Source organism: Podarcis gaigeae, assembly GCF_964106915.1.
Source record: "Podarcis gaigeae genome assembly, chromosome: 10".
Lineage (NCBI taxonomy): Eukaryota > Metazoa > Chordata > Lepidosauria > Squamata > Lacertidae > Podarcis > Podarcis gaigeae.
Window position 1 is genome coordinate 8,358,587 of NC_139686.1, and position 25,921 is coordinate 8,384,507.

Consider the following 25,921-nt stretch of genomic DNA (forward strand, 5'->3'; position numbering starts at 1 on the left):
GCTTGAGTGCAGGAAGGTCCTGCAGCCAATCAGAAGCTTCACCCTGGTTTTTGAATGATTTCGGGAGTCAAACAGACTCCTGGAACAGATTAAGTTCAAGAACTAAGGTTCCACTGTACTAAAAGTAATTGTTCCTGGCCACATTTTGAAAAGCATTCACTCCTTTTTGATTGTCTCATCAGGATAGCTGTCGGAAGGCTGAATTTTCATGACCATCAGCTCTTCCTCAGTGCATTTTTTTCTAGAAGAAGAGGAGTCTGGATTTGATATCCTGCTTTATCACTACCCTAAGGAGTCTCAAAGTGGCTCACAATCTCCTTTCCCTTCCTCCCCCACAACAAACACTCTGCGAGGTGAGTGAGGCTGAGAGACTTCAGAGAAGTGGGACTGGCCCAAGGTCACCCAGCAGCTGCATGTGGAGGAGCGGGGAAGTGAACCTGGTTCACCAGATTACGAGTCCACTGCTCTTAACCACTGCACCACACTGGCTCTGACTCCTCTGAAACCTCTACTTTGTATGAACAGAATTGCCGAGGAGCACTAGGAAATGCAAATGAACCTGTTCCTGGTGCATGTTTACAAATATATGCAAAACCAGACTTTTTACTGGGTCTCGTCTGCAAGACTAAGAGCAGCTTATGGGGCAGATATGGGACACTGCTTCCCTGTAAGGATCTGATGTTTCTTTCCAGGGAAGTAACTAATGTCAGTGATGTTTGCGGAGTGTGGGCAGAATGCCACTTTCTCAGGCCTGGGTTTAAAAAACCCGGTATCGCTTCCGCTTACATGTGGCTACAGGAATACACACACTTTGCGAATTAACATGAAGAGGCAAATACTATCTCTCTCCAGGAGGATGGCGGAGGGGAATCCTTCTGCCACTCACCAGCTGTTCCGTACAATGTCATAAATCCAGAAGGAATTCCGAACATTCTCTTCCCTTTTCTCCTTGTCTTTGCTAAGTCCAGACAACACATGGATTTCGTTCAGTTCCGGGTCGATGGTAGCTCTTTGGGTGAAGCCGGTCATTGGGACTGTCAGTTGCAGGGAGAGAAGAGCAAAGCGACACAGTCAGTGTACGGCAGTAGCTGCTGGTGGCGTATTGCTAAACACGGTTATTTGAACTGTTGAAAATGAACCACTAGATGGCAGGAAAATCACAGGACCTGAAGAGACCCAAAGAAGCTACTCCAAATTTCTTGTCCTAGTGCAGGATCGATAAACCCTCCAGATCCAGCCACAAAACCTTTTGCAATCCAGCCAGCTGTGCCTTCACGTATGCTAAATTTTGCAAAAGTAATTCCTTTTAGGACTAATTTTACTGCATCTGCTCTGTTTAAATTTATCCTTATCAAAGTCAATTGGTGTGAGATAGGGTGCTAAATGGAGCTTGGAACGACGGATGGCAATGCTTTAAACTTCACAGCAAAGCTTTAAAAAGTTCAGAAACAATCCAGGAATGCAATTCTTATTCCAAAATCAATATGCATCCCAAAGGCACAGATACGCACTTTTTGCACATCCTTTGCCTTGCACCAGACACCGACTGCATGGAGATTTCCTATTTTATCAAGAGTCATTTCTTCCCCCCCCCCAACACAATCTCTTCCATCCCCACCGTCAGATCTGCTCCTCCTGGAATGGAAATTGACTGGAACCACACAATTTCATGGTTGGGTTAATCTCCAGGACCCTTATGTCTCAGTGAACAGGAAAGCGGAGGGCAGAATGTTTTGGGTGAAATGGGAAACTACAGTTGATTAGGGACTTCCACATCACATCCAGGCCTGCCAGAAAGGGGAAGGAAGTAGCCACACATGCCGGCACAAGGCTCACATGTAAGCTGAGACGTGGTCATCAGAATGTGGCCATTGGCCTTAGAAATCTTGGCCTCGCTGGCATGCTGTTCACTGTACTATTCCACCCCCCCCCCAAAAAAAAAAAACCCAATCTGAACAGGTATTTAAAAGGAAAGGTCCCTCTTGCAATAATTCTCATAAAAAACACAAAAGAGGCATACCAAAGCTGCCCCCACCTCCGCTTCCGCTTTCCCCGCAGAGGATTACTGGAGGTTTCTCTTTAATTCCCATAAAAGCATAATCAAATAATTGGCCGCTCCCGTTGTTTGTTGGGCAAGTCCCTGCTCCTGTTTCCCTGGGCAACCAGGCTTTCAGCAGGCATGTGTGACCAGCACCTGATCTCTGTGTGCTGGTTCTGTTTTTCTCTCCCCCTCCTTCTGGATCAGCTTACAGGCATTGTTTGGGGTGAGGTGCGAGGTGGGGGCCGGAGGAGAAACGCCCGGGAGAAAGTACCTGGTTATCCGAGGCACGTTGCTCAGAAAAGACACGGCTTGCAGACGCCGCCAAATCACACAACTTAACACTTTGAAAGCCACCTGGCAAGAAGGCAATTTTGTGCACAGGGGGCCCCTTCCCAAGGAGCGAAAATTCGGTCTGCGGATAATCCTGGTTTACGGCCAGGAGCACAGCGTGCAAGCAGCCGAGCTCTGCCGCTTGCTGCTGTTTTTCCTCCTCTTAAAAGCAGGAGAAACATTGCGCCGTGACTAAGCAGTTCTAGACGATGCTCGGCTCCCCCACAAAACAAGAGAAAGCAGCACGTGGCCCGTCGGAGGGAGAGAAGAACCTTCATCCAAACCCATCTGCCTTCCATTTGGTTCAAATTCGCTACCTCATTAGCACGGCAGTGGAAAACAGGGTTATCCCCCTGAGCTTTTTGGAATCCAAGAAAAGCATTAAAAAACTGGCATGGCCCAAGGCCGGCGTCCGAAACAAGGGATGCTCCCGGATGCTGCAAAGAAAGGGGCTTTAAGCTGTTCTCAACTTTTGGCATGTTGCATTTATCCCTGGTTTAAGACCGAACTAGAAGGGTCAGTAAAAGACCTCTGACTAGACCATAGTTGTAAATGTTTCCCTCTTTTTAAGGGAAATTCCCTTATTCCGAATAGGATTCCTCGCAAGAAAAGGGAAAAGTTGACAGCTATGAACTAGACCTCCCAGGGTTTTCAAGGGTGTTAAAAACAGCAGCCATGGGATGCGATGCAATTTGGTCAAGGCTGAACTAGAGATGCAGACTGGATAGGAAAATCTTCTTTTCAGTAAAGGATGTTTTTAACGGTTCTCAGCCTTCACACATTGGGCTTTTAGCCCAAATCTGACCATTAGTTCCATCTAGCTTAGTTCTGCCTACACTGACTGGCAGCAAGTCCCCGGGGTTTCAGATGAGGGTCTCTCCCAGCCGTAGCCGGAGATGCTGGGGGTTGAACCCGGGCCCTCTGAATGAATGGGAGCTACAGCCAATCCGTACCACTGGGCTATGGCTGCCCTGAAAAAAGGTAGCTTCATTCTTTTCTGAAAACCATCAAAAGCAGTGGCAACCGTCAACACATTGTGGAAGCTAATTCTGTAACTCCGGTGTTATGTGAAGGCTTCCTTTTGTCCGTCAAGGATTTCCAGCTAACCAATTTCATTCGGTGACCCTGGGAATTTTAGTGTTATGGGAGGGAAAAGGGGGGGAGGGAGTCTGTCCACTTCCTCTGCCCCATGCGCAGTTTTATCAAAACAAGTTTTACCGAGCCAAGCAGCCAGCAAATAGCAAACACAGCCAGTTACACACAGCATGTTGGGTGGGAGTTAACCTTTGCCTCGAGAAACGGAGCTCAGGGTTCACAGGAGGACTTTAGGAAGTTGTTTATAGAGTGTGTGACAAAGTGGAATATGACGCATGGGCCATGTGGGCTGAGGCATATCAAAACAGCACAATGGATGGGCATTCCTTCTTGCTTTTAAATGGACACCTCCTCTTTGCAGGACAATCAATCTCTTGCCAGAGACAGGAAAGGGGGCCCTCCCACACACCGCAGCATCTCAGATTAAATGTTACTGTAAATGAGGCGGGGTTTTTTCCCTTTAGCAAAAGCACACTTTGAATTTTAAAAACAAAGAAGGATCACATTTTAAAAATGCCAGAAGATTAGCCCTAAGGAATAAAAACTATTCTGTAACAGCAGGCGAATTAAAGAGCATTATTTGCAAAGAATAACAGCTTAGGAATCAGTCCAGACGTGATTTCAAAATGCACCCACTGCTATGAAATCCCTGCCCCAAGTGGGCATCTGAACAGATTCCCAGAGGAAAGGTACCCCCAGTCACCTTGGAATAACAGCATGATCTACTTGTGTATCTATCTGTGTATCTATCTGTGTATCTATCTATCTATCTATCTATCTATCTATCTATCTATCTATCTATAATTTTTATTGAAGGTTTTCTTGGTTTATTCTAGGCCCAGGGCTCCAATTTAATTACCCCACATGCAGACCATAAGCAAGCTCATTTCTTGCACCAACATACTCCCTGCATGCGTCCCTCTGAACATGCCAATACCAAGTATCTATTTGGTATTAATGTTTTATTGAAAAGATTTCAATTATAAAGAAATAAGTGATACAGTGGACCCTCGGGTTACGTACATCTCTGGATAAGTAATCTTCAGGTTGTGAAAGCGGCAAACGCGGAAGTATTTCTCTATCGCGCCGCACACGTGCACAGAAGCAGCACCTCTGGTTACAGATTTTTCAGGGTGCGCACGGACCCCCGGAACGAATTAAATCCGTATCCAGAGGGTCCACTGTACAAAGAAGAAAATAAAGATAAAAAGGCACAAAAATGTGTAGAGAACAAAAAAATATGTATACAAAAAATACCCTAACCAATGCACTCTTTTATAAGTATGATATTATTTATCTAATATGTAAATATTAATAGCCTACTACATTTTGTTTAAACTCATTCAAAATATTGTCATATTTAGCCAAAGAAATCCATCTGTAAGAAATCCATCTGTAAGTCTCAGCTACCATTAGAGCGTGTAGAATCAATTTACGTTGTCCAGTTGTTACCTTCCAATACTGAATATCTAAAGGAAGAGCAGGGAGAGCTCACCACTGCTGTGCACATGGAGGCTAAATCAGGTCAGGAACAGGTGGTGGAAACAGGGAAGGCCATCGCTTCCGTTAGGGTAGACAAGCAACGGCACTTAGCACTCTCGGGAAGCTGCCCTTATGCAGAACTAAGTTGCCAAAACTTTGGCCAATAGCATGATAGAAGAGGCCACGTTCACAGCAACGTCACATCAACGAACTCCAACGGGTCACCCTGCAGGAGTTTGATGGGCAGCCCGGTGTACCAGATCAGAAAGTACTTCACAGCAATTAAGCTGTCTGGGCTGCAAGCTGCTGCAGCAGAGAAGGAAGACGTGAGCCAAGATCTTCTGTCTTTCAGGGATTTAGTCAACTTTACCGACCCTCCTCTCTCTCTCAAAAAAAAGCATTTGCAACTAATACAACTGAGAGGCTACGATGGTGTACCCCGCCGGTTCACACACACCTACATTTGTGAGTTTTAATGGGGATTCTTTTGCAACAGCAAAAGGATAAGGCATGCATGCCTTGCACCAATGTTGTTAAACAGTCCTATTTGGGAATACTCTAGCCAGGGTTGCTGTCAAGACATAGGGGCCGCTGCCCTAACAAAGGACACTGAAACAGAAGCATCACTGCTGCATGAAGTTAAAAGCTCTGCCTCATTAAAGCAGAGAGAAACAGCAAGCGTTTTACAAACTGGGCTTGGGTCCGTTATAGCCCATCGTCTGCCTCGTCAGATAAGTCTATCGGGCTATTAAACAAGATTTGTGGGTCACTAGGGAGACGCGGGTGGCGCTGTGGTCAAAACCACAGAGCCTAGGGCTTGCCGATCAGAAGGTCGGCGGTTCGAATCCCCGTGACGGAGTGAGCTCCCGTTGCTCGGTCCCTGCTCCTGCCAACTTAGCAGTTCGAAAGCACATAAAAATGCAAGTAGATAAATAGGTACCACTCCAGCAGGAAGGTAAACGGTGTTTCCGTGTGCTGCTCTGGTTCGCCAGAAGCGGCTTAGTCATGCTGGCCACATGACCCGGAAGCTGTACGCCGGCTCCCTCGGCCAATAAAGCGAGATGAGCGCCGCAACCCCAGAATCGGCCACAACTGGGCCTAACAGTCAGGGGTCCCTTTACCTTTTAGGGGGTGCAAGCTCTTCCACAAAGGTGTTACAGCAAGGTATACCAGACAGAAGCTATTGGCAGCTGCTGTTAAGCTGCTCAGGGGCCTGGATCTGGACACTGTCTTAAAACCAGAGCTCATGGTTTTGCATTAGGGTGCCCCTGATGTCATAGGCTGGCCCAATGTACTGCAGCCTTAAGACTGCAGCCTTTAAGTGATCAATTAGATCTTTTGATGTAAAACTTTTTTTAAAAAAATGAACTGAGCAACCAATTAGGTTTCAAATGTTTTGTTTTTCAATTTAAATAATTACCCAAAGGGGGGGGGGGACCCCACCAATGACAGACACAATCTTAGGAGCGGAGGGAAGGTAAAACACCTCTTCTCCCAAGGCATTTACTTTCAACTGGTGGATCAGGGCTCACTTACTGGGTCACATCCTGATGTATCATAGGCCAGAAGAGCAGCACAAATCCCATACAAATATATGGTAAAAAAAATTAAGAAATGGGTCCTAAACAACAACAATTTATTATTTATACCCCACCCATCTGGCTGGGTTTCCCCAGCCACTCTGCATGCATGGACTAAAGGTGGGTCTTCGATTTGAAAACTACTTTCCTACGGTTTCTTTTACAATACCACCTGCAACATCGGGGCCCAGTACGGGCCACATGTTCTCCTGCAATGATTTGCAAAGTTTTTTGCAGATAAAATCGCTCAGATTCGGGAAGAAGTAGACTCCACCGTGGGAGCAGGGCCGGGGCGGGAGAGTGCTAGAGTCCTGTCTAGTCAAGGTGTGTGGGATCAATTCCAATCTGTTACCTCCGAGGATGTGGACAGGCTGCTTGGACGAGTGAAACCAACCACCTGTCTCCTGGATCCTTGCCCATCCTGGCTTATAAAAGCTAGCCGGGAAGGACTGGGCGATGGGCGTCATGGGGTGGTGAATGCTTCCCTCCGTGAGGGAGCCTTCCCAGACCTGCTGAAAGAGGCGGTTATTAAACCGCTTCTTAAAAAACCATCTTTAGATGCGGCCACAATGGCCAACTATCGCCCAGTCTCAAATCTTCCATTCTTGGGCAAGGTGACTGAGCGAGCGGTTGCCGAACAACTCCAGGCACGCCTGGAAGAAGCGGACCATTTGGATCCCTTCCAGTCGGGATTCAGGCCTCATCATGGGACTGAAACTGCCTTGGTCGCACTGGTTGATGATCTCCAGCAGGCTAGGGACAAAGGTGAGAGCTGTTTCCTAGTTCTGCTGGATCTCTCAGCGGCGTTTGATACCATCGACCATAACATCCTTCTGGACCGTCTTGAGGGGCTGGGAGCTGGGGGCACTGTCCTACAGTGGTTCCGCTCCTTCCTCCTGGGCCGTGTTCAGAAAGTGGTGGTGGGGGATGAGTGTTCAGACCCCTGGGCTCTCACTTGTGGGGTGCCTCAGGGTTCTGTCCTCTCTCTCCCCCATGCTTTTCAACATTTACATGCAGCCGCTGGGAGAGATCATCAGGAGGTTTGGGCTGGGTGTTCATCAGTATGCGGATGATACCCAGCTCTACCTCTCTTTTAAATCAGAACCAGTGAGGGCAGTGAAGGTCCTGTGTGAGTGTCTGGAGGCGGGTGGAGGATGGATGGCGGCTAACAGATTGAGGTTGAATCCTGACAAGACAGAAGTACTGTTTCTGGGGGAGAGGAGGCGGGCAGGTGTGGAGGATTCCCTGGTCCTGAATGGGGTAACTGTGCCCCTGAAGGACCAGGTGTGCAGCCTGGGAGTCATTTGGACTCACAGCTGTCCATGGAGGCACAGGTCAAATCTGTGTCAAGGGCAGCTGTTTACCAGCTCCATCTGGTACGTAGGCTGAGACCCTATCTGCCTGCGGACTGTCTTGCCAGAGTGGTGCATGCTCTGGTTATCTCCCACTTGGACTACTGCAATGCACTCTACATGGGGCTACCTTTGAAGGTGACTCGGAAACTACAACTAATCCAGAATGCGGCAGCTAGACTGGTGACTGGGAGCGGCCGCCGAGACCATATAACACCGGTCTTGAAAGACCTACATTGGCTCCCAGTATGTTTCCGAGCACAATTCAAAGTGTTGGTGCTGACCTTTAAAGCCCTAAACGGCCTCGGTCCAGTATACCTGAAGGAGTGTCTCCACCCCCACCATTCTGCCCGGATGCTGAGGTCCAGCGCCGAGGGCCTTCTGGCGGTTCCCTCATTGCGAGAAGCAAAGCTACAGGGAACCAGGCAGAGGGCCTTCTCGGTAGTGGCACCCACCCTGTGGAACGCCCTTCCAGCAGATGTCAAAGCGATAAACAACTACCTGACATTCAGAAGACATCTTAAGGCAGCCCTGTTCAGGGACGTTTTTAACGTGTGATATTTTACTGTATTTTTGGCTTTTATGGAAGCCGCTCAGAGTGGCTGGGGAGGCCCAGCCAGATGGGCGGGGTATAAATAATAAATTATTATTATTATTATTATTATTATTATTATTATTATTATTATTATATATGTTGGGGTAATGTGAGAAGTTCATGCGCATATCAAAGAACATAGAAAGCATGCTTTTTCTTAAAGACCGTTTTACTCTAGACTCAAATGTATACAGATTTAATTCATTAATTCAAAACTCATCTGATTAATCCATTAAGATTTCTTTAATTGGATTACTGGCAGCTACTGAAATTTTAGGGCGCCATCTTTACAGCAAATAAAGGGATCCCCCAGGCACAAAAGTACAGAAGTTTATGTTGTGTGTGCAGAACTCTCCTCTCGTTTTTTTCCTTCTTCTCAATTTGCATGGCATGACTATGCAAAACCTGGCCTCTTAACTGAAGCTATCCACGCTGTCATGCATTCCGCCAAAGCTGGAGAGAACCAAAAATGCTCTCAAGTCCAGCTTTTATACATGAAACAGCACTGCCAGAAAGGAGAGGGGAGCAACATAAAAATGGCACCTATTTCCTGAACAAGTCTGGGTCACAGCTGCTTCCCTCATTAAGATGCTGTTGAGCCAGCTATTTTTCTGGCTTACCCGTTAAAATTACTAGGTATGTTCCCACCCACAGTCTTATTGCTGGCAACCAAAGGGGAAAAGGTAGGGGGGTTAACGTTCAGCACTGTGCAGTAAGTGCTGAGCGCACGGACTTAAATCTAGAGCCTCCCTGTTCTCCGATCAGTAGGCGAAAGCTTAAATAACTGGGTTTGGGGCAGGTGCCCACAATATTCATACAGCCAATTTGCAGGGCCTCCCCACACCTGACAAGAATTATGATTCTCTGTAAGGCATTGAACTCATCGTACATTTAACAACAGAAAGCTGATAGATAATGCTGGCTGCATGATAATATTCTAGGTTCCAGTCCCAACTATGAACCAAAACAAATCATGTTGTTCTTGAAAAGCAGCCACGGTTGTGAAATGGCAGCTTTATTTTTTATTTTATTTATAAAGCTGTTAAGGTGCTGTGAAACCAAAAAGCCTTATCCATGAAAATTAGAAACTCGGGACACTGGGGCAGGATACAGCAACAGATAAAACGAACAGTAAGGAAACAAAAGAAAACAAGTCTGGATGCCAAAGGGGCCAGTCTGGAATTTTGATGTGCCAGACATGCTTTTGTATCTTCTTTATGTGCCCTAACCAGATGATGTCCCTCTGCAACCCTTGGGAAATTAGAGGTACTTGGTTGCAATGTTTCAAAAACTGAAAAATCTGTGAATGTTTACACAGCGAGCATTGCTGAGACAGACATACATACATGTGTGGGGAGGTGCATGCAAGTGCGCATGCGCACAGACAACAATTATGAGTTATAATTAGGATAACTGGTTAATGTAGGAGTGTCAATCTAGGGGAGAGGATGGGAAGAGGGACCTCTGCTTGTGTTCAAAATCACTGAAAACCAAGCCCCTCTAACGAAAGCAACTTGTCGTCAGCATTTGCAGTTTTGACTATAATGGGCTTTTGTTCTTCCTTGTTGGGAGGCTAATTCTAATTCACAAACAAGGGAAATGTTCAGAGCTGTTTATTTACTTTTGTAGACACATGAGGATGGTAAAACTGGCATTCTATTCATTCATGATTTCTAAATGAGTCACTCGATAACAAAGTCTGCTATTCAAAGTAAGCAGGACAGTTTTTCTCTTTAAAAAAAATGGCAGAGGCTAATTATGTTGTTCTCCTTTGTCTAACTGGAACATGCAATTAATGTATCTGGCCAGGAGAACATGGCTGAACGTGCTTAGCCATAAGATGGGGTCTGCTTTCAACGGAAAGTGAACTCATCACAGGTGTTTGCTAAAAACAAGAAGCCACATGCTGTCGTACCAAAAGGAGGTGCGATTTCAAGAGATGGGGCCATGGCACTCACTCCAGGTGGTGTTGTAGGGAAGGCAGGCTTCAAGGGTTAAGCTGTCCACCTGACATCACCCACCCTAACTCACACTTTTCTTTTGGGAATCTGACAGCCCTCTGCACCTTATTTCAGCAACAATCATTACTATGATCCAGTGAGAGCCCATTCATGCATCTGCCACCTAAAGACCAGCACAACTCTTTGTAATCTAACAGGGGCTCGGGAAAGACAGTAGTGTTGTTTGCAGCCCTGCTCATTTATATACATAATTCTCTACTTGGTAAAGCTAGTTATCAAAATACAACTTTGGAATAATTCTCATTTCACCCCCTCTTTCCCTCTCTCTGGATCAACATCTGCACCATTTACGATGATGAAAACTGTTACTTTTCTAGGAACGGAGGCTGGACTACGTGTTCTCATTCTGCCCAGACACTGAGGTCCAGCTCCGAGGGCCTTCTGGCGGTTCCCTCGCTGCAAGAAGCCAAGTTACAGGGAACCAGGCAGAGGGCCTTCTTGGTAGTGGCGACTGTCCTGTGGAATGCCCTCCCACCGGATGTCAAAGAGAAAAACAACTACCAGACTTTTCAAAGACATCTGAAGGCAGCCCTGTTTAGGGAAGCTTTTAATGTTTAATTTTGTTATTGTTGTTTAGTCGTTTAGTCGTTTAGACTCTGTGTGACCCCCTGGACCAGAGCACGCCAAATAATAAATTACTATTATTATTATTATTCCCTTCAAATGCACGAAAGCAATTAATATGTGCAGTTTTGAAAATGCAAAAAGCTGCCAAGCCGTGAAGAAGAGGCGGGGGCTCAGATGGATCAGGGATGTGGAACACATGGGGGTGGGGGTTAATGGTTTCCTCATTCGGCAGCTCTAACAAAAATCCACCCCAAACCAAAGCTACCCTCAGTAGAGAAGTTTCCATCGGCTCCACACACCACAGTCCTGATCCTACAAAGGGACTCAGTCATTTGCTTTTGTGCGATGAACACAATGCGAGATCTGACCCCACAAGTATCTTAGACAGCAACTTGAGGTGCTATCGAATAGGGGGAGGGCTGCCAATTCTGTGTTGTGACCCTAAGAGTATTGCCAAATTGCCTCTGAAATAATGCTAGGTATCTCTGGCTATGCAAATGAGCCGTTGAAGCGCCGCATCATACGGCAGCCACCTTCCTACCATTAGCACGGACAGGAATTCAAACATATGCAGCGAAGCCACTCACCCATCCCTGAATCTTTCTTGGTCCCATCCGAGATGATATCCACGTGATCGCTGTCTACATCATAACTGAAGAAATCGTTCAGGTATGTTTTCGACCTCTGGCCTCCAAACACGTACAGGCAACGATTTTTCTGAAGGAAAGAAAAGGTGGAATTTGAGTGTCCAGGAGGAAACTTGTGAGCACACGGCTTGCAGTTCAGATGCCAATGCAGCGCACCTCAGCTGCTCTCAAGCCAAACCTCTCTGGAAACTTAGTAGGAACCACTCAGAAATGAACCCTGTGCTTAAGTTATTTTTGCCCTTTAGCTGTATAATTGATTTATTACTTTGTTGATTAAATTTAGGAATTTATTACAAAGCGGTACACTTTAATAATATATACTATATATGATAACAATAGACTAACATAATTTAGGCAGAGGGGGAGAAAAATGAGGACTTTAAATGTCACTATTACAATCTGCTGTTCACAGAATCCTGCCAGATGTTCAGCTGCAAAAACAGCAAACTGGTCCAGTTTTAAAGTTATGTATTTATACTAACTTGTAAGGTTATGGCCAACTTACTATTCTGGCTGAACATTAAGAAGGGCTCAGCAGCTGCTTTCTGGGAGCTTAGAAAAGGGAGCAAAACACTACAGAACGGACCTCAAAAGGATTACACAGGCAAAAATGTGTGTAACAGGGATTGCTACACTACCTTGATGTTAACTCAGAAGATTCCGTAGATGAAATTAAAATCCCAACATTATCCCCAGCTGCTCAATGTATTTTTGAGTTAAGAGAAAAGAGAGACACCTTTCAACAAGCAAAAGCTGGCACTTGTTCAGAAGAAAAGGCAACCTTTCAAACTTCCTCTCATTTCCTATTACAATAGCATACCAGATCCACAGCAATTTGGAAATAAGGAAGCCAACATTCCCTGAGTTCACAATACTGGAGATTAAAATTTGGCCCTCTGTTGGTTAACCAACTGTGAGCCCTGCCTTTGCACTTGTTATGGGTTTTCAAGTGCTGCAATGCAACTGAGGCTAAGGGGTGATGGACTAGTGCCTGGGCTTAGTGCTAGTTCTTACTGAATGGAACAACATGCAGTGCCCTATTCTGGACTGGATGTCTTCAGGGCCAGCATTACAGGAATCCTCTCGCAGGAGTTTCCACGTCCGGCACCGGCAGTCGAAGGCGAAGAGGCCACTGAATTGTGGCTCACTGGCTCGGCTGTCGTCCACGCTCCCGTTGCACGTCAAAATCCTTCCCCCAAAGGTGTAGATCGTGTGCTTCTCTGAATCCATGCACATCTGCAAGGAGAGGCAGCGTGATTAAAAACCACTTAAAGGTACGCTTTTCTATAACAAATGCAATGTCAAAACCAATGTTTAGAAATATCAAGTAGTGCTCGTTGAGGCCACTGACTTGGTGCTCTGAAGTTGGCCCATAACTGGATTCAGAAGGCCCTCTTTTCTTCAAAAAGCCACAACTGGGCAGACAGCATAGCACAGTGAACAGAGAAGAGAGCCTTTAAGAATCAGAATACAGTGGTACCTCGGGTTACAGGCGCTTCAGGTTACATATGCTTCAGGTTACAGACTCCGCTAACCCAGAAATAGTACCTCGGGTTAAGAACTTCCCTTCAGAATGAGAACAGAAATTGTGCGGGGGCAGCGGGAGGCCCCATTAGCTAAAGTGGTGCTTCAGGTTAAGAACAGTTTCAGGTTAAGAACGGACCTCCAGAATGAATTAAGTACTTAACCCGAGGTACCACTGTACTGAAGACACCAAATCTCCATTCAAACTTCTAACAGGGCCAATCAGGGCCTTGCTGAACAGTAGCTACAGCCTCCGTTCCATTCAGCCCCCAGTCCCAATAACCTACTTCAACAAACCCCTGACTGAAATTACGTTTCCTTCCCATCCTCTGTCTGCCTGACTGTAAAACCCTTGGAGCAGGGGCCTTCTCCCCCTTTCATGGTATGTAACACCTTCAGACCTGATGGTCAAACACGAGCTTGGGGCCTCCGTCCGCAGCGGTGTCCTCGCTGAGCAACATCCACGTGTTTGTGTCGATGTCGTAGCGATAGAAGTCGCTTTTCAGAGACTTGCTGTTCCTCACGGAGGAATCCAGGTAACGGCCCAGCGTGTAGATCTGCCTCCGCTGGATGTCAATGCACATCTTGTGGCAGGACCTGGCGCTGGGGCCATTCTACGGAGCAGAGAGAAAACAGATAGCTAGTCACGTCTCACAGCCAACATGGGCTAGGGGTGTTAGAAACTCACGTATATAAGTTAATTGCCAGATGGCACCTTAAACCTGGGTTACGGTTGCCACAATGGAATGCCTAGGGGCCTTTCTAGCAGTGAGATTTGCTGCTGCTGCTAATTTCATTTCTATACCACTTTCAGTGTTCGAAACTCCCATTGTTCTAGGCGCATTTTGCAACAGGGAATTTCATTAGCGCGAGCGGTTTCTGAGCAATTTCTTCGCTCCTAGCTTTCAAATCTCAGTTTCTAACACTGACCGCTTTATATTTTAGAGGGGGAAAATCTCAAGGCAATTAAAACATCAAATCCAGAATAAAACAAATTCAAGCTTCAAGGGAAATATTTCAGATCCTTCTCTAAGTGTCATTTTGCTTTCCCCATATTTATTTTACCTACTTAATTTCTAATACTGGGTTAGACTGGACAAGACTAGACTCACTTTTCTCAGTCTGACTAACATTACAGGGTTCCTGGAGCTGAGGAAACAAGGAAAACTCTGAAGGAAATGAGATGTAAAATAAAAATAAGAATTATCACGTATTAGCACCCAAGCTGACTCTTGGGCTGGGGTATTGCTTATGGGTTTTTCTTGCTGTTGTTGATATTAATTTTTTGTATCTTTTAGATCTTATGGTTGATGTTGAACTTGTTCAATATTCTTTACTTTTTGATGTGTTTTATTTATTGTTTATTACTGCTTTTGTTGTAAAATCATAGAATTGTAGAGTTGGAAGGGATTGCATAAAATGATGGTGATGATGAATTAAAATCTGGATGTGCCAAGCCTCCTATATGCAATGATGTATTTCTTTTTCAAGGCATTTGATAACGCAAGCCTCCATGGACAGTCTTTTATGAGTACAGTCCACACATTGGTTTATCACCTTGCATGTTACTTTGCGAGAACTGGGGTGACATCGGTCCCAATGCAAGCACAGCGTGTGGAATTTTAACGCTTTCACTCATCTTCTAAAAGCCTCATCAGAACGAGCCTGGAAAACCTCCCCCAGAAAGGAAATTCTACAAGAAACAGCCAAGCCTTTGCTCCAAGGCAGCCAAGTTAACGCAATGCATAGCTACTTATGAAGTGTTAGGATTGCCTTTCCACAAAAGCCAAGAGTAGAAGCCAATTCCGACGCAACTTTTCCCCTTCCATGGAAGTGCACTGGGCTGATGGAAGAACGTAACATAGAAGACCCTGCTGACCTTTCCTTGCAAAATCCAATTGGTTCTTCATTCCTTCCTGGGAATCGCTCCAGAGCCTTCCCATGGGAATGTTTTGGCAGGCCTAGCCCTAGAAACATCTATTCATAACTACAGCAATATACTTCTTTTAGGCTTGAGGCTGAAAGAATGAGTGAGCTAAAATCTTAGTCAGAAAAAGGAGCTTTGAAATTTCATATAGCATGAGCTAAAAGAGAACAAGCAACTAAGGACGCTATTCTAGACAATGTCAACCTGACTGAGAACAGCAAAATGGGCTGTTTCTAGTTAACTCCCTGATTTGAAACCAAAATCCCCAAATGCAAGAGCGAGCGGACGGACCACGTTTTCAAGAGTCACGTATCCTGTGCCCAAGCACAATATTTTGGTCCAGGCTGTTCTATGAACAAGTCCCTGCCAATGCAAACAAGTGGGTTTTGCTGTGACCAAAGGTCCTTTCTCCAATTATAATTCAAAACACGGAAGAACAAGATCAAAAGCAAGGCAGCTCCTAGCATGCCAAAATGCCTTGTTTACCTTCGCCTATTTAAGAAGAAAGTAAATGTAGTAAATGGTGTGGTGTGTATTTATGATAGACTTAAGCCCTGCTTCTGGAAGGGAAAGCTTGAATTCATGTCCCTGTGGGCTTCACAACACATCACCCTCCGAACCACTTGCATGAGTAAGAAAGGAACTGAACTTTGGGAGGCAGAATCTTTGCCTTCACGATTTTGGAATTAAGCTTTCAAACGAAATGTTTGGTCTTAAGGAGCTTTGCCTGCGAAGGAGTTGAGGAGGAAAGGCTCTTAAGAACACTGATCATGTAACATGCTGCAGGATGCTACATGCCCGGGCTGCTGAGAGATCTTGCTAGCGCTTTTCACAAGAAAGGAACAGGAAGTCTGGAACAGAGACTGCATTCGACTGCAAATACTTTGGCTCCGAACTGCCGGATACAAAGGAGTGAAGGGGAAACGGAGAAAATGGGAGTGACCATAACAAGTCATTCCTCTATCTCCAGTGCTATTCGGGACTCTCCCCACCCCCCTCTGAAAATGTAGGACAGAGAGCTAGTATACTAGGAAAGTCCCCAACTCAAATTAACTTCAGTCACTAAGAAGCTCACAGGCGAGGCTTGTTCTCCAGATGCCAACTATGTTTTACTGCTACATCCAAACGTAGCCTTTTTCAACGCCATCTGTGACGACACACTGCAAATCATTTTGCTGTCCGATATTCATATGAGTTCTTCGTGGCAGTTTCTGTTTTGAAATGAAATAGTATTAAAGCAAAGCAGTGCCAATTTAGACAGGGGTCGGTTTAAGTGCAGCATTCAAAACCATGGACTGTTTATGGTGAACTACATAGGTGGTTTCATCCGATTCAGGAGGATTCTTCTCAAGTCCACAAGAGTGGCACCTGGGGACATTGTGGTGTAAAATAAGTGCAGCCAAATGTTTGCTTTGCTGTGTGCAGACATGCCTGGGTGCTGTTGCCAACTCAAAATAAAAGAACAGGCGGCAAAAAACAGGCAGCTGTCAAATGGCAGAATGCATGCTTTCTTCATAGGGAGCAAGCATATTGTGTTACGCTGGTCTTATTTACAGATAACAATTCTGTCCGGAACAAGCTTAAAAGGTGCAGCAGAACACAGAACGGTTCTTGTGCAGGCAACAGCTCTGAAATCCCAGAATTCAATTCTTTGGAGAATGATTGCTGTTCTTCACTCACACCCCCTCCTCATTTTAGAATATAGTTCTCACAGAAAGAAAACATAGAGTGAACACAAACATAGTGCAAAATTGGATTTTAAAGAATTTAAATTACCCCTTGGGAACAATCCAATGTTAGGCATTGTCAGAGCACAGACCCACTTACATCAATGGACTTGACAATGGGTCTTCTCTGATGTATTTGGATCTCATCCATAATCTTTAAAAATAAGTAGTTTCAGACAGACTATCACAATGTTACTGTATGATATTGTCTCATTTGTATTTATTTAATGTTGTTGCACTTTATACGGTATTCTTAATTCTTCAGCAAAATCTAAAAGGCCACCAGTTATTTACACCTGCTTTATGGGTAGCAAACAAATCATAGACAGAGAAATTAAAGTATACCTTGCCAACAAAGGTCCGTATAGTTAAAGCTATGGTTTTCCCAGTAGTGATGTATGGAAGTGAGAGCTGGACCATAAAGAAGGCTGATCACCAAAGAATGGATGCTTTTGAATTATGGTGCTGGAGGAGACTCTTGAGAGTCCCATGGACTGCAAGAAGATCAAACCTATCCATTCTGAAGGAAATCAGCCCTGAGTGCTCACTGGAAGGACAGATCCTGAAGCTGAGGCTCCAATACTTTGGCCACCTCATGAGAAGAGAAGACTCCCTGGAAAAGACCCTGATGTTGGGGAAGATGGAGGGCACAAGGAGAAGGGGACGACAGAGGAGGAGATGGTGGGACAGTGTTCTCGAAGCTACGAACATGAGTTTGACCAAACTGCGGGAGGCAGTGGAAGACAGGAGTGCCTGGCGTGCTCTGGTCCAGGGGGTCACGAAGAGTCGGACACGACTAAACAACAACAAAATAAGAAATAACCCCCACACCTCCCTCTTTTAATTAAAATTTAAGCCCTAACCATGAACTGGTTCTGAAAGGTTTTATTTACTGCTTCCGTTTTGTTCTGTGTTCCAGAAATATTCGACTCTGCTTAAAATATTTATTTCCATTCCTTCTGAAGCAAGACTATCTTCAAGATCAGCATCTTTAAAGTCCGTCCCCTTTAGCTCCTTTGGCAGACCTAGTAGTCAGAAGACCCAAGAAACAAGTCTGTGCTGTGTTCCCTTCCCCCCGCCCCCACATAGAATTCTGACATGCAATCAAAACGCAGTGATAAAAAGGCTGTTACCACTGATTGCAAGCAACAAATATATTGTAAAGTCCAACTATTTGCACAGCCAGTTGTTTATTAGTTTGTCAGTCATTTCCACCTCCTCTGATTATTCTGTGGGGGACCCAGTCCACAAAATATTAATGGCACAGCGACTCCTACTAAAACAGGACAAGAGATAAAAGCCAACACAGAAAACAGTTAAACTCATTTGTTTATTGTGCTGCTTCTATTAAATGCTAATGAACAATTTATGATTTATATTTTTTAAATGCTTTTTATTGGTGTTTCATTTAATACAAACAAACAAAATGCAATTTATGATTTAGCAAGGGAAGAGCACTGGGACCAGACAACTCAAACCCAAAGCGGGGCCACTGCTTCATGCTCCAAGTGCTCTCAGCACAGTTTGTCCTAGGGCTGTTTTGAGGTTTTATGCCTATCAATGCAAAAAGGAAGTCCTTCCACCATTTCTCAGACAGACCACCAACATGGCATGAAAAATCGCATGACAGCCAAAAGGAGCAAATCGTTCTAGGAACATCACCATGAATTGCAGCTCAGGAATAACCACAAAAGATGTGTCCCATAGTTCCAAGAGATGACAAGCGTAACTTGATTGACTGATTGCCCAACTGCCTAAACTGATGCTGCCGCCAAGAAATCTGAAATATTTTTCAGGCTTTCGGCTGGCGTTGCCTCATTTTTAGAATTAAACTCAGGGTGGTGATTTTATTCCCTGCACCTATTTGAATAGTCCAAGCTGCTGAGCTGCATTACATTTCCTGGGTGACATTCAACAGCAAGATATGTGTGTAAGTCACCCTGGATGCTACAGAGAGGGAGGGAAGAATGAAACATACAGTTGCTGACTTTTTGGCACTGCATTTAATATAATATGTAAACCTGGCCCAAGTCCCTTTATAAAAATCACACATGATTACAAAGCTGCCATTTCAGTCTGTAATCTTATTTTTGACTAGTAAACCCATCTCCTCCTCTTGGAAAGCTTACATAATAATTGTGCATGGGTGTAGAAGCTTTACTTTCATACATTTGGCTGTATCAGCTTTCTTCAACCTTGGGTTCCCAGGTATTGTTGGACTCCCATTATCCGTGACCACTGTCTCATCTGGCTGGAGATGATGAGTGGTTGGAATCCAACAATATCTGGACCCAAGGTTAAAAAACTGTGGACTATACTGTGACCTCTTTATGCTGGATCACCTTGTTACACAATGTCTGGATTCCAGCTAGCTTTAGGACTAGCAAGCTCCTTTGGAGACTGATCCACCGAGAAGTCTAGGTCACCAGAGGCTTCTATTGCATGAGAGACATTACCAGCAGGATACTATGACATCAACCTTTGCCGTGTCCTTGCAAAAACAAACATGTGCTTCTGCATCGTAAGCCGTCACCAGACAACAATTTTTATCCTCCTCCAACATTCCAGCAGCCATGCTCTCACTTTTCTATCCTCAGGGCAGGATAAACGCAGAACCAAAGACCCAAGTGTTCAAACAAGACCTTAGGGACACCAAACAGCTGCAATGAGGAAAGATTAAGCTCATCTCAAGATGGTTGGGAGAAAAGGGTTCTAAGCCAAGGCTTCTTCCAAGTGTTATGTTTTCTGGGGTGAGCATTCAAAAATTAAGTTCTTCTTCAATGGTGTTTTGAAGTGGCGCAATCCCAAGAGGATGGTACCACACCCCTCGGCCCACTTCAGTCCGCTCTGACAAAAGCGAAGAAATGCAAAATAGATCACGGTAGGATTCAGCAATGGGTCCCCATGGCTTCTTTTTCAACCAATCTGGTACAATGGACTGACTCCCTTGGCAATCTTGGCTTATTTTTTTGAGAGCAAAAAATTAGGCAAGTTTATAACGGAGCCACTACCAAACTGAAGGCTATAGGCACACCACCATTCAAACACACACCTTCTCCATTTGGTCCCAACCTTGCCCGATCACCTGCATATACTAGGAAGATGCAGCTGAAAGCTTTCACATCACCCAAGAACACAACGGTGGCAGTTCAAAGGGCAGCTGAAAGTGTTCCTAAGGCATTGAGGGTGATGCATGTGAACAAGTCCTCAGTCAAGAGACTTGGCCTGAAGTCATCTGCTAAATTTCATGGCTGATCAGCGATCAAGTCTAGGTTTCTCCACATGCAGACTCAACAGGATTGCAATATAAGCCCTGTTCTACCCCAAGTTCTCTCACCTGTTTGGTAAAATAGAATGGACTGACTGTTGTCCCTGAACTTCCTTTGGTTCCTTTGTCTAAAGTGCTTTACACTACTGCCTGCTTTTCATCTATAGCCATGCACAGCCATCTCACGGTGGTGGATATTAACCATAAACAAGTGAAAAATGTTCTTCCGTGCTCTGGGTTCAGTTTTCAGGTTTCTGGTCCCAGTGTCAGTTCTTTTAAGGTGCACGTGTCATTCGGCAGTTCATGTTTCATTGTATGTAAAGCCTATATAGAAGGATGGAATCCCACCCCCTCCTGGGATCTCAAATGTCCCCAATTATTACGATGCTTGCTCCTTCCTCATGCTGCCACACCCTGTTAGCTCCTCCCAGCTCTGGGACATCGCATAGTATGAGAGGCATAGGTATCTGCCATCTTAGTTGACATGCTGTCTTAGGAAGATCATCCTCGTTTCCTATACAAATATGCATGCTCTCTCCAACCCTGTCCACAGAACAGGCCAGGCCACCAAGTCAGGCTGCCGCAAATCTTGCAAGATCTTAACCGAATATAGGGAAACAAGCTTGCATGAGCATTAGCTACAAATTGGCCTCAGTTGTTTCTTTACAGTAATGGGCACATAACCCAAGTCAGGCCATCTAAACTCTGGTCAAATGTACCTTCTTCTCTTCTTCCCAGCCCCATGCTTCGATCCTGCAGGCAAGCTGGCGCAAGAAGCCAAGATCAAGGTGATGCAGAGCAGGGGTTTCAACATATTCTCACTTACAGGTGTTACAAATCTGGAGACACCAAGGGAATAACTTATTCTAAAGCTTTCTGGTAACCTGTAGTTGCCTGCCAAAGAAAATCCCCATTCACAGCCTTTAAAGTGGCAATTAATAGCCTGTTCCTACTGAGAAGTAAGTCTAACTAAGCTCACTGGAGTCTACCCCAAAAATAACTGAACAAGATTGCAGCCTAAGCCTCACATGCAATACCAGCGCTGAGGTTCAGGATTTGAATAAACATGTTATAATTCAAAAGCAAAACTTTTTTTTTCTTAGAATCCATTTGATATTCTCAACAACCCAGTACAACAGATTGTTCCTTTTAGTGGCTTGTTTATGAACAAGCTGCCCTTCCTCTCACAAGAACATTGGAAGCATCTCCCTTGTTGAGCTTATTTATCCCTTTCCAACCGTGACCTTTGCAGTTGGCCTCGAGATTTTTGTCACAGTCCAGAAGCGTGAGTTTCCTGGCCCAGAAGCACACCGACTGCTCTTAGTAGAGAGTTTGCTTCTCATCTGCAAGAGGAGAGCTACACCATACCCTCCTTCAAAATAGTAAAATACTGGCTTACGCAGCAGATTTAACACACACAGCATACACTTAGATCTCCTCCTTAACTAACCCTCTATGATCAGGAGGCCTCCTTCCATTTGCAGGAGGAATGGGGATCCAGCAGAGCATACAAGGGAGTAGGTGGCACGCAAGAGGGCTGCCCAACAGTGTTCGAAATTAGCCAGGCGCCAGGTGCATTTTGCACCTAGCTATCAGCCATTTGTGACCAAGTGAGGATGCAAGGGTGACAGGATTGTGCCTGACATCTCCACCATCTGGGGATCATTCGATCTGCACTGTTTTCACATGCTACTACCCCATCAGTTGTATTTTATCTGCACAATCAGAATGAATTTCTAGAAGCAAAATGCTTTTTCTGTGCAGCCTGAGCAGGAGCAGTCGCCGTTAAGAAAAAGAGGGTGAAATAGGTCGATGGACATGTGGACTGTCCCTGGGTCAAGTGACTTTTCTTCTTTAAGTTCTCAAAGCTCTCAACCTAGCTCAAGGTTGTCATCTGAACTAGCCAGATCAGTCAGTCCATTGCCTGAAAAATTAAGACTTTGGAACCATCTTGCCCCAAAATGGCAACAAGACATTCTGTTTTGGAAACTGCAACCTTAGTTTAAGGAGTCATTTGGCACCTAGCTTATATATCTGAGTTTCTAACACTGTGGCCCGACCCTCCAGGGATATAAGGACAAGGGGAAATTGATCAAAGTCTTCCCCTATGCCTTCCACTGGTAGATACATCCCATGAGCAGAACTCTGCTCCTGAGATGCTCCCACTAGTGGAAGCTTGGTTAGGAACTAATCCTTAGCATTTACATGCTGCTTTCAAGTGTCCAACATATTCTGCCTACATTTTTTTGTGCCATTTCTGCAACCATCCTGGAAGGCAGGCCAGTACTGTACCCCCGATACAGAAGCCCGAGGCTGAGAGAGTTGTCCAAGGCCACCTTTGTACTGCCTGGAGGAGAGTTAAGCCAAGGACTCCCTGATTCACTCCTCACTCTCTCTTAGCCATTCTGCTGCACCAGTTCAGTCCCTGGGAGAGGGGAGGGGAGAAGAGAAAAGTCTTCCAAGTTTTACTCAAGTAAAACCCATTTAAAAACCATCCAACTTCCAGATACTCGTCTCTTCCCAAAGTTTCATTTAGTTAAGTGCTTCTTCTGCATGTATATTTGGAGACATCCAGTAGTAGCTTTCGGTACTGATGTCTCCCATCAGCTCCAAACTCTTCATTAAAAAAAAATATTATCATTCTGTTCTGCCAAAGCATCTTGTTTATTTCTCGGCAATGGAATGGCCAAACTTTTCCATCAACTATTATGAAATGCATTTGAAATCCAAAAAGGGTCATGACTTCATATTCTCTTAGAACAAGCACGGAGGGGATGGGAATGTTAAGTTTCCGACATCACTGCTGGCTCAAGGCTGAGCTACAATCAGGGTGTTTTTAAGAATTGTGTTGCCTTGGCAAACACCAGGCTCTGGTCACATGGCGCACTCATAAGAAAATGCTTGAAACTTGCCTCTTTTTCAGTATCCCTTGATATACACGCCCACTGGTTCTCCTTCACGCTGTAGGCCCAGAAGTCAGCCAGGTCCTGAGTCCCGTCCCAGCCGCCAAACAAATATACTGTTTCTAATCAAAATTTCAGGAAAAAAAGGCATTAGTTTGTGAACAAAACAGATTGAAGCATGAGATCATCGTTAGAATGTTTGCTTGCAACATCTATAAACACTTTCCAAATTTCAGGGTGGCACTCAACCAAGTTTAAATCAGTGGAGGCCTACGGAAATTAATGGACCTAATTTAGTCATGTTCCTTAATTTCAACGGGTCGACTCCAAAGAAAACTTCCCTGAGTATCACTTCCTTCGGAATATGATAACTTATCCATTAGGAAGCTGGTGGCAAACACTTAATGTAAAAAGCTAGCTGTATTCTAATGGGGATTGGTCAAGACGTTCCTGGTGGGCTGCGTCCCTAACCATTTGGAGGTTTTAGAAGCATGTAGGCTTTGACACTATCTATATGAAAAGGATCTGGTTTTGTGCTAAGAGAGGCACTGAGTAGCTCTAACGGACCAAAGAGAGGTGGGAGTGAACAATGCTGTCCAATCAGATAAAAAAGAAAGGATTGAGGGACACTCAAGTGAACCTCTTACACACCTAGGATTCAAGCAGGGTAAGTGCACAGAGGCCCATAGAGATGTCCTGACCTCTTACGTTCCTTCACAAAGAGCAAAGAGAAGTTGCAATTTCTGAGTTAAGTCTATACTTTAGTAAATGGAGGGAGTTCATCTCAGTCATAAGACAATTACATTATAGGTTGGCAAGTGGTAGCACCTGGGCCAGTTCTGCCTACACGCCCTCCCAAGACATCCAAACATTTATCCCCTTCCTATACTTCCTAAGCGGTGTGGAAAGAAAGGACTTTGAGAGGAGAAAGGTGAGCAAGTGGGGAGGTGGGGACTTTTTGTAGCCCAAGGGCCACATTCCTTTCTAGGCAGCCACTGGAGGTCCAGATGCTGCATGTGGGCATAGCCAGAAGCAAAAGTGGATGGAGCAACAAATGCAAATTTTATATTTGCTGTAGGGTCTTTTCTTTACAGACATACACACACACCTTTCTATCTTCCAACCAGACAAGCAGGAAGCATTATCAGAGTTATAGGTGAAAACAATTGGGGTACAAAGTAGGGTTAGAGAATGGCCAGGGGAGACATCCAAGGGGCAGATACAGAAGCGCGAAGGGCTGCACTTGGCCCTGTAAAATATCAGCTATCCAAAAGTGGTGGGCGAATTAGTCAGTGGTTATTTGGCACCTGGTCGCACATTTCCTCCAGTTCCCAAACCTTTATCCTAAGTGTGGCTCAGCTTTACACCTATCAGAGAAGGAAACCACTTTGGAAAGAGTGATGGAGCGGAATCACAACCACAGATAAACCCGGTGGACCTCAGGAGGAAGAGGAGTAGGGAGATCGTGATGGCGGCTGGAGGAGCTATTGTGCCACGGGAATGTCTACCACAACCTGCTCCCCAGTGTCTTTATGCTTTCTCCAGCCAGAGCACTACTGCTTTTTTCCCTACTGCTAGAGAATGGAAAACGCTACACAAGGGCTGCCCAGGTCACAGGTTAAGAGCCTCCCAACTACCGCAAAACAGGTGAAAGAGGTCAGAGAAGAATAATAGAATTGTAAAGCATAGCTGTCAACTTTTCCCTTTTCTTGCGAGGAATCCTATTCGGAATAAGGGAATTTCCCTTAAAAAATGGGAAACGTTGACAGCTATGTTGTAGAGTCGGAAGGGAACCTGAGGGTCACCTAGTCCAATGCCCTGCAATGTAAAGAAAAAGAAACCCTGCTCCATTTTTTTTTTTAAGTTAGCATCTTTTGGCAACTGCAATGCAGTTGGCACAGAATATAGCATTTAGACCAGCTCCTGGCTGGGGCTGATGGGAATTGTAGTCTAAAACACTGGAGGGCAGCAGAACACCTGCCTCCCACAACTGATCTTCTCAAGCAATGCGCAGACACAGGAGAGAAAGTGCTGGGTGTTTCCTGGGCTGTCTTCTCGGTTCACGTAGGGTGATGGCAGGCCTCAGAGCCTTCTGTCTTAGCAGACAGGCTGGTGTGAAAAGTGTTCCCTAAAGACATTTGGGGCGAAATGGCTGCTTTGTCGGGGTAGGTGCTTAAGCTGACCCGAATGATTCCATGCCAAAACTACTTATTGAAATAAAATATTAACATATTAATTCAAAGACATCTGGGCAGCTTTCCACCCGACAGCAACAAGGCATCTGTTTTAGAAAGGGATTTTAAAAGGAGGAGGATAGGAATTATTGACCCCTGTCTGCAGCAGTGCTAGTGGCTGCCACTGGCACCACTGGCAGGAGGTTACCTTGGGTCATTAACTTTAATTACCCTTCCTTTCTGGGCACAGGGCAGCCAATGTTCCTTGCAAAGAGCAAGTCCTTTTGTGTGCCTAAGTTCTCACAGCTCACAAAACCCACATTTGCCACAATGGCCCGATTGATAACTGAGGAAAAAACACAGAGATTTGGCACGCGGTGCATATCCTACTGGACCTCGGGCAAAACGCCATGCAAAGCACAGAGAGGCTGCACCGATCACAAACCTGAACTGAATCTGGTGGGAGATGGTGGAAATAGCATGCACAAGAACTGGATCCATCACCATCCTGGACTGAACTCATAAGATCGCAGAAGGGACGGGAGAGAGGCAAGCTTGCTTTGCATCCCACTTTGCAACTGCGCCCAGCTCAAAAGACAGAGGCACCATACCTCCTCAGCGGAATGAGCAACGTTTGCCTCTCTCTCCTCTTCTCTCCTTAGCTGATACTATAAATAACAAAAGTTAT

At 45.2% G+C, this 25,921-nt stretch overlaps 1 protein-coding gene across 2 annotated transcripts in view; it reads right to left on the reverse strand.

Annotated features, from left to right (window-relative positions):
- Nucleotides 1–25,921, reverse strand: part of MKLN1 (muskelin 1) — a 100,174-nt gene that overhangs the window by 31,707 nt on the left and 42,546 nt on the right. For both annotated transcript variants that reach the window (XM_083700257.1, XM_083700258.1), the window contains 5 exons: nt 23,069–23,181; nt 13,636–13,848; nt 12,725–12,946; nt 11,651–11,780; nt 887–1,034 (listed from right to left, as the gene is read on the reverse strand). In XM_083700257.1, coding sequence (XP_083556383.1) covers nt 887–1,034; nt 11,651–11,780; nt 12,725–12,946; nt 13,636–13,848; nt 23,069–23,181 — 826 coding nt within the window. The remainder of the gene's footprint in view (nt 1–886; nt 1,035–11,650; nt 11,781–12,724; nt 12,947–13,635; nt 13,849–23,068; nt 23,182–25,921) is intronic.